This window comes from Halyomorpha halys, unplaced genomic scaffold (genome assembly GCF_000696795.3).
Source record: "Halyomorpha halys isolate HHAL.00 unplaced genomic scaffold, Hhal_1.1 Scaffold1039.1, whole genome shotgun sequence".
Lineage (NCBI taxonomy): Eukaryota > Metazoa > Arthropoda > Insecta > Hemiptera > Pentatomidae > Halyomorpha > Halyomorpha halys.
The window spans coordinates 110,691-120,352 of record NW_027105076.1 but is presented as its reverse complement, the minus strand read 5'-3'; the positions used below and the strand labels follow the sequence as shown (position 1 = coordinate 120,352).

Genomic DNA, 9,662 nt, shown 5'->3' with positions numbered 1-9,662 from the left:
CTTAAGTTTTTGTTTTCCTTTTGTAACTATGTGTTTGTATCTTTTTTAGCCCTGAAGAAGCCCTGCAACGTGGGGCGAAACGTTGGCTCATTAAATTAGTATATTTCTACTATTTGAGTTTTTCTTGACCGCACCCGGACCATATTCCTTTCATCTTTACACACGGTCAATCAATAATCTTCCAATATTTATTTTTTGTTTCCCTGTAGCTATGAGTCAGCCCTGTGGGTTCTGGAGCCCGCCCTTTACCCTTTACCCAGCCTCATAAATTGGGTACCCTTAATTGAGTAAAATCTGGTTGCTGAGCGTGATTCTTATCAAATCACCTCCTTACACAACCATTGGTGTTGTGACAGTACTCCCTTACAAATTACTGCAACCCTAACCTCCAACCCCTCATGGGTTGCAGCGTTACAGATTTAATTTTTAATATACTAAAATAATAGCGTTAATGATTTCAGCATTTATTTATATTCGTACTTGATCGTGTACAATATATTACTTTTTCAGAATTTTTTTTTGTTAATGTACTGTTATGATAGGTCATTCTTTATAGCAAAAGACAAGACCTAATAGTGTTAACTGTGGGATTACATCCTCAGTTTTCTTCATTTATGAAACCCTCTTGTTTGAGTACATTGTAAAAGAAAAATGACGGGCAAGTGTCATATAGCTGTTTCTTGTCGTCTTCTAATGTTTCTTGCACTTCTGATTTGTAATTTGGCACAGTCTTAAATCGGCCGAACAACTTTTCTCTCAACCCTCCACTTTTGTCCAAAACGTATGAGTGTTTTATTTCAACACCCAGCGGATCCAGTCCACCTTTGAGGTAGTCGTCCATTGAGGTTATGCCAAGTCTTTTCAAACTACTCTTGCTCATTTTCATATGATTGCATCTCAATGGCATTGGAACGTTGTGAATCACGTTACGTTGTCTGTTGCTAAAATAATTATTGTTAATAATGGAAAATATTAATTAAATTAAATTATAGTAACTGACGTTATATTTATTACAGACATTGTATTTTCACTGATTTTCAACACCTAAAATTATTGTTAATTTTGAATGGATATATCCAGTAATCTTTTGCAAATTGTGATTTTATAATGAAAATAAAGTAGAATCTTTTGAAGTCTAAATATTGTGTACTTTCCTAATTATAGTCCTACCCAATCCTTCCGGGGATTCGTAGTTTTTACATACATAATTTATAAACGGTAAATATAAAGCTATTACTATTATTATTGTTACTAATGAACATTATTATATTATTTTTTCCTTACTAAACATAAATATTTTCAGTTAATTGATTAACACTAAAATCAAATCTATATATTTTTTTTCATCCCGTATACAATATTGTTTCAAAAGAAATATCCCATTACCATACTAACACTTCATCTTCATCAGTGAAAATTATCTTATTTGCATCCGTTTGAGTGAAAATTTTCACCTCTTGCCTAACATTTCATTACACTAACTAATAAATACAATTTTTTCTTACTCATTACCAAACGTTGAAAAACTTTTTTATTCACGCAGAAAGTGAAATGAAAGAACGTCTTAAGAATCGAAAAATTTTATCCGTATTTTACTTTTTAGAGATTAAGAAATAAAATGTATTCTGTGTCTGTCGGGCTATAGACGAATTTTTATTCCGGTATAATCAATAAAACCGTTAGTTCGATTTTTGCTGAAATTTTCAGGGATTGTACTAGTCTCTAATTAGTATCATATAGATTTCATCTGATTCACTGCTTTTCCTTACACATGGGTAAATTTTTTTTTCGATATACCTATATTTCGAAAATAGCTAGTCCATATTTTCTAGGCATATTTTCAGAAAAGTTTGGGATTAATGCTGTCATGGTATAAATTTCAAAAAATTACTACTTTCGATTTTCGTTGTGCAAAATCATTTTCATAACATATATGGTAAATCAGATTTAATAAGAAATATTAAAGTTTATTCTTAAATCTAAATGTGTAGGAACTTATGTACTTACCTATTCACTAGGAATGGAGGAGAAGCTATACAGATCTATATTCTTTTTTTTAGTACTTTTTTTTTAAAATATATATTACTCGTACCTAGGGCTCACACCGTATTACTATGTTAATATTGGTTCTATACCGAAGAAATGGAACCACTATCTCAACATATTCCAATTATAACGTTACTTATTTCTTTTTAAGAATTATTAGTGTTATGTTATGTAATGTTCACAACTTATTAATAAAAAACTATTGATATTTGATTTCCAATACTTTAATAGTAAGAAAGAATTATACCTTATGATTTGATTTGTGAGTTCTTGTTTATATTTTAACCATTGCCTGCCATAGAGAAAATATTTAAAAAGTTGCTCAGTAGTAGGATACAATCCATCCAGATAAATTCTTTGTCCTTCCCACACTGAGGGATCCCCATATTCAAAGAGCTCCGTTCTAGTGAACTGAATAAATTTGCAAGGTTGTTTGGTCCAAATTATATGTTTTGACATTCTCTCCCCTTTAAAAAAAAAAAAAAACAATAAATTAATTAATCAGTTGGTACTGAAACATAATACACTCTACTGATAATAATTGAAATTTTTCAACGAATTAATTCGTCAATTTTATGCAACTTAAGTCGCGATTGGCCATTAACAAATTACTTCTAGCTCTCAGATGTTGGAGAGACCTAAGTTTTCTTTTTTTTTTCTGTCATGTAATTTTCAAAACATTTATATTTTTATTGGTACGACGATAAGGAATCTATCAATAGAATATAAACATAGATTCATGTGTGTATCTGTGCATCCAATCTCTGTGCATCCAAACGCTCCTTTAGAACATTACTGGTACACTATGGACTTCTAAAGGTGCATTCAATCAGGCGTCTGTTACATCCCTTTGATTGGACCGGGTGGAATGCAAATGATGATGTTGGAACGGCAGCTAATAACACCCATGCGGTCACCTAAACACTGTCCTGCCTGCGCGGCCTACAAACATTACTATCAGCAGGAGAATTCATCCGGGATTTTATTTAACTTCATCAATCTTCAAAAAGTTATTAATTTAAATGAAATCCCAAGGAGAACAATGTTTATTGTTTAAAGTCTGAATAAATAATCATAGTCTACGTTTTTTTCATATATCAGGCCTATATCAGGGCTGTTATTTTTAAACGTTCTTGTCTATAGCAGGGGAGCCTATTCAGAAAAACGTAACTCGTTTCTCGCTGCTGCTAAAATGCACCTGCTTTAAAGTAAATTATTAGGAACTACTATATGATCTAAACACTACAGGTAACCTTCAAATACCAAAGGTAGTAAAAGGTAATACTCAACACGAATTACTTCCTGTTTTTCACTGTAATGCACTCACTAATTCATTGTTTCTTTTCTGTTTTAGAGGGATCGGAAAAAAAAAACTATATGATGAACTAGCTTCAATATGAAATCCAATATTTATTGCTACATCCAATTTTATTACCTTAAGATAGTTTCCAAGTTCCTAAACATTTCTCCTAATCATGAGAAATCGACATTTTGGTAATATATTCGTATATATAATATGAAAACTAATACTCCAACAATGGTTATTATTAAAAACTATTTTATCGTATATTTCAATTATTTCAATTTGAGTGCTAATAGACTTTTAATAGTTCCCAATATAAATTTTTTTCAAATAAAGATCAAATGGGTTTTTTAATAACGATATCAAGATTTTGAAATTTTTTAATATGTCTTTTTTTTATTCTGAAGATTGCTGATTGACCGTGTGTATTAATAAATGGAATATGGTCCGGGTGCAGTCAAATTAACCTCAAATAGTATATTTTGTACTATTTTTATTTCAGCCAATGTTTTACCCCACGTTGCAGGGTTTCGTCAGGGCTAAAAAAGATACAAACATTTAACCTAAGTAAAAAAGTAAATGGAAATTTACAAGGTTACACAATGAAACGTAAAAACTAAATAAGAAAAATTAAAGGTTATAAACAATAAATGAAAACGGAAATATTAAACAGATGAAAAGAATAAATATTAAAGAAAGTACAAACTAAGAGATGAAAAGGGAAGAATAAAGCCAAGAAAAAAAAAAAAGAAGAAAATGAACGAGACAGTATTCATACCTGTTTTAACGGAACTCAAAGTCCTAGTGAACCGTTTGGATTGGGAGGAGTGGGGATGGCAGTTAAGTACATCATATTTGAAAATAATTTTAAAGTAAAACATATAGAAAATATTAAAATTAGGTAAACAATAAATGATAATAAGCATATTAGAGGGGGAGAAGAAATATTTTTTTAAAAAAATTTAATTTAAATGGATGAAAATAAAGTTAAAATAATGGGATACAATAAATATAAATGATTAAGAAAAACAATGTACCAAATAAGTGGGAATTAATTAATAATAATGTAAGTATACATAAGCTGGAAACACATGAATATAAATTTAAAATATAAGATACATAAATATAAAAGAAAAAGGAAGGATAGTAAATATAAAATATAATTAAATTAAGTATGGAGTGAGAATTTACAAAATAAAAGATATGACAGGAACGTGGGCTTCTGAAATGCAAAAGGATGAGCAAAGAAGCATTATGAGGGTTTTATTAGATTCAATGTGTCAGGAAGATGCAGTCTTTATCAATTTTATGATTGATGGAATTCTAATAATTTAGAGGCAAGTGGGTTACAGGAGTTAATAGAAGTTTGGTGCTAGGAAATGCGGTTCTTATGTTGATTCGATGATTCTTAGTTTCGCCGATATAGAAGGAATTCGTACATGTCAGCCCCATTATGGAATTCCTTTTATATACAAGGTTTATTTTTTTATCCCCCTCCCTTGCCATTTCTGGCATACGGGGTGCGGGAGCAGTGTGGTAGTGCGCTGGGATTTGCGCATGCCACTGCTCCCAAAGATCGCCAAATCATTTTAATTCTTTTATTAAATTTCTTACTGTGGTCAGCCCAGCACTAGGTTTAGCGCCTTACTGGTGGAGCTCCACCTTGTTCACTGCATCCGTTCTGTAGGTCCTCATGGTGCGCATCCGTCTGGGTGCCTCCTGCAGTTACCAGGCTGGCCCAGCCCTCCTGGTCTCAATCTGGGTCAGCTTCCTCCTCTTTTGGCTTGCTGATGTTGGGCGGTCAACTCCTTCTCATTGTGAAATGAGTGGGGCCACCACCTCCTTCCACTCGTAAATGAACTCCATGAAGAAGGGATAATTTTTTTCTTCCATCAAACAGGGAAAGTCCGACTCAGCAATGGCAAAAATCCCGGTCTTTCTCGACAGCCTGGCTCGGTGTCCTTCCATTGCAGAGCCATCTACTGTTACGTGTTCTGCTGTTTCAGGAACTCCGCACGTGGGGCACCGGGGGTCGATGTTCTTTCCAAACCTCTGCAACTTTCCCTGAAATCCCCCGAGTCCTGTTAGGATCTGTAAGATCCAATAGTCTGGGATGACCCATTTAGCCTTTAATCTAGAAAGGACGGTAGGGAAGAATTTTCTCAAAGTAGCGCCCTTCTGGCTTGCTACCCATCGTCCGTTCCACTCCCGTAATGACTCCTCCTGCGGTATTTTCTTCCATAAGTTTGGAGTCTCACCTATCCTCTCTCGGAGCTCCTCCGGTAGCGCTTCTAGTCCCTGCCTCTTTACTTCATATTTAAGGTCATCCATTAAATCCTCCCTGAGGATGAGCTCCAGGGACATCCCTCCGGTCAGCACCTGCACCGCCTCATGTGACACCGTTCTGTATGTCTTCATGACCCTCAGCAGAGCCAATCTCTGTATGGTAGCCAGTCTTCTCTTCTGTGTCTGCGTGAGGTTTCGGCTCCACGCAGGGGATCCGTACTTCAGAATACCCAAGATCACACCTTTATATATATGGTCATCGTTGGAGGGTACCTGAGGCCCCAAAATACACCCCCTATCCTACTTAATCCATTGAGTGACAGTGTCATCCTGTCCTTTAGATACACCAGGTGAGAAGAGGCATCGAATCTTCATCTTATCCGCACACCAAGATATGACACTTCCTCACCCGGTCTAACCCTCTCTCCTTGGATATCCAGGGTGATAGGATGAGCCCTGTCTGTGAAGCCTCTTATAAGGATGGCCTGAGTCTTGGTTGCTGCCATACTCAACTTCCTCTTCACGCACCACTCTCCTACGAGACTGGCACACCTCTCCGCTTCTGTCTTTAGTCTGGGTCTGCTGTTCTTGGCCACGATGACTGCCAGGTCGTAAACGTAGGCCGTGGCAAGGAACCCCTTGTCCTCTAGTTCCCCTAGCAACTCATCGAATACTAGCTTCCACAGAGATGGTCCAAGGACCGCACCCTTTCGTATTTCTCTCGATCTTGTAGTAGTTACCACTGATCCTGACACTCCTGTTATTGAGGTAACTACCTACGAAGGAGTATAGATTACTGAGGGTGTCGAGCTCCTGCAACCGCTGGGGCACGGGCCACCAAACGCTGTCGAAGGCGGAAGAGATGTCAAACATGATCAATAAGACATATTTATCCGCCCTCTCCTCCACGTCCCTATGCACTCTCAGCAGCCCATCCGTAGTTCCCCTGCCACTGGTCGAGCCGAACTGCCGTGGAAGAATTGCAGCACTTAGGATTGGTCTAAGGCTGTGGACGATCGTGTGCTCCAGGACGTTACTAGCTTCTGGGAGGAGGCATATTGGTCGAGAGGATTTAGGCGTTTCTATATCCTTACCACTTTCCTTGTAGAGCAGTCTCAAATCTGCAGCCATCCACTTGTTTGGAAAGTACACCTTATCCAAACGATCTGTGGTCAATCTCGGGGTCCTCATCTATCGGGGTCATCTCCTTCCATTCCCTGTCAGCTCGTATTCCCTCCAATTCACTAGAAAACGCTTTCCAGTTCGCCGATCGGGTCACAAAGCCCTTTTCTATTTCTGGGGCACCGCCTTCCTCCTCCACCACACTGAAGGATATGACCCGGTGGTCGGAGCTCGTGTCTGACCATAGGGTCCTGTCTGCAATACGCTTTGCTATGGAAGCCGTGGCAAGTATCACATCTATCCAACTCTGGCCCCGCGATCCAACAAATGTGGGACCAGAAGGCCTATATACAAGGTATCCGGTAAACTACATTGAACGGTGTAATAAAGGAATAGGGGCTTTTAATTTGGAAAACGAAAATAGAAAATTTTGTTATGGGACTCCAATCCAAGACGTAGGGTGGGAATAGTGGATCTTAAGGATTTTTTAATATTATCAGAAAGAATGGGGATAAACGGAAGGGACCTGTAGTGAAAAAGATGTGGAGTGGGTTGAGAAGAGTTGAGGACAGGAAGAACTGGAGTAACACGGTTAATGTAAGAATCAAGTAGTTTGATTGTCACTTTAAGAGGGAAATTGTTGTTGAATAGGATCTGTTTAATACGTTGTATGTTGGTCTGGTGGTATTGAGGATCTGAAAGAGAAAAGAGTCGGTGAATAAGGTTCTTAGTAACATTAATAATTTGATGATAAGGGTGTTGAGAAAAATAGTTGAGGAGTCGGCCAGAATAGGTGGATTTAGTATACCAATCAGTGGATGGGGGTCATCGGGATATTTCTGATAATAAGTAGGTCAAGAAAAGGGAGTGGAATGGTCAATTTCACCTTCAACAGTAAACTAAAGACGAAGGTAATAGGAGTTAAAGGTTGATAGGATTTCGGGGATTCTATCAGGATTGAGGACTAGGAAGAAATCGTTCACGTACTTCTTAATGAAAATTATGTTTTGTGAGAATAGAGGTATTATAGAGTCGATAAGGTCATTAAGAACAATATTAGAGATATCTAGAGTTCTCCATCGCAAGTCCGCTAATTTGGTGGTAAAATTTATCGTGAAACGTCAGGTAACAGAATTACAGCAAAGCTCTAAAGCAGAAAGAAATGAAGTAAGGTTAAACGTGATATGAGGTTGAATTACAGTACAGTTCTTCTCAACGATATGAAGGGCTTTGTCAATGACAATGTTAGTAAAAAGCCCTTCGGCATCAAAGGAGGTTAAGATAAAGTTGTCAGTTATGTTGAGGGATTGTAATAGTTCTTTAAGGTGGAAGGAATTACGGATATCATAAGGGTTATTATGGCTGAAGATTTGAAGGGCAGGAAGAAGAAATTTACTGAGTTTAGAAGAGGGAGCATTGATATTAGAAATGATGGAGCGTAGGGGGTTACTAGGTTTATAGATTTTAGGGAGTCCTAATCAGCGGGGGGCTAAAGAATTATAAGAAATGAAGTTAAGGTGGGGCCGTTAATCTGATTGGTTTCAAGAAGGTTCCTTAGAAGTAGGCTAAATTGGAGCATAAGTGAGCGGGTTGGGTCTCGAGTGATTGGTTTGTAAGTAATCTCAGACAGAAGGATGTGAATTTTGTCAAAATATTCAGATTTGTCCATAACCACAGTCGAGTTTAGTGATTATAAGTTGGTCGTTAGATTTTATAAACGAGCGGGTGAAAGAAAAGTCTTTAAAAAATAAGGGAGAAAGAATGGTAGTACGGAGTGGGGGGTGTTGGAGGTGGTTGGAAATTATGTTACAAAGGCGCATACGAGAAAGCTCCCTGTCTTCTTCAGAAATACCAAACAGATCAGCTCAATAAATAAATTCTAAATCGGAAATTCGAGAAGATATAAGGTGAGAAAAATTTGAAGGAGCTGTTGAGAAAACCCATTCTTCACTACCTTTTTACCTGGGGTAGATTTTTATTTTTTTAGGGAACGCTTTTTTTATTTAATTAGATAAATAAACAGATTTTTTGTAAAGTTGTTATTGAGGAGGGCCATGTTATTGTCGCCAATAACAAAAGTGAGTGAATATGAGAGATTATAAATTTTATATTTAAGGGATTCAATTTGATGAATGATTTCCCTAATTTTAAGATTTAAAAGCGATCTTTTACAAATTAGTAAAGAATGGGAATATTTCGAACGTAGCCTCTTCTCTACGTCCCAAATATTGTCATTCTTTACTCGAAAACTGGTTAAATGAATTATTTATGGATTTTGGAAGAATTGAATATGATTTGCATTTCAGAATGATAATACGTTGTTGGATTTTATCAGTAAGGCGCTTGTGGAGATTGCACAGGGTGTTGAATTAAGATTTATGAAGAGGAAATTTTAATTTAAATTGAGAAAAAACGTTAATATCAAATAGGGCAATGTAAAATAGTAGAGTTGGAGAGATAACGACAGGGGGATGAAAAAGATCAGAAGAAGAAGCTAAAGATAATGAACTTTCAAGTGATGACGAAGTCTGAAGAGATGATTAAGTAAGAGAAGATGAAGTAGGAGTAATGGCACGTGGAGAGTTCCGGTGTCCGCAATAATACGGCGGCTTAAAAGGCGAGCACTGCTTCCTGCCAATTAAATAACACAAAAATCAGTGAAGACTAAAATGACTTTATTCTAACATATTTACAAGAACTACATGTTACTTTCACTGTTACAGATTCTCTCTCTTCTTACTAAGCTATCTAGAGCTAAAAAATATATATGTACACTTGAGAAGAGAGGGTAGGAAGAATAGTGAAATAGGAGAAGGGGTTTGGACCAATCAGATAATTTAGGAAATTAGGCGGAGCCTAGAGAGCCTATGAAATTAGAAGTAAATATCTGGGAGGGAGAAAAAGG

The 9,662-nt window shown here is 36.7% G+C and overlaps 1 protein-coding gene across 1 annotated transcript in view; it reads right to left on the bottom strand.

Annotated features, from left to right (window-relative positions):
• Positions 1–448: 448 nt before the first annotated feature.
• Positions 449–9,662, bottom strand: part of LOC106688008 (uncharacterized) — a 26,376-nt gene continuing 17,162 nt past the window's right edge. Inside the window, exons 7-8 of the mRNA XM_014432268.2 lie at positions 2,294–2,513; positions 449–941 (exon numbers count right to left, since the gene is read on the bottom strand). Of these exons, the coding sequence (XP_014287754.1) occupies positions 599–941; positions 2,294–2,513 (563 nt within the window). The 3' untranslated portion in view covers positions 449–598. The remainder of the gene's footprint in view (positions 942–2,293; positions 2,514–9,662) is intronic.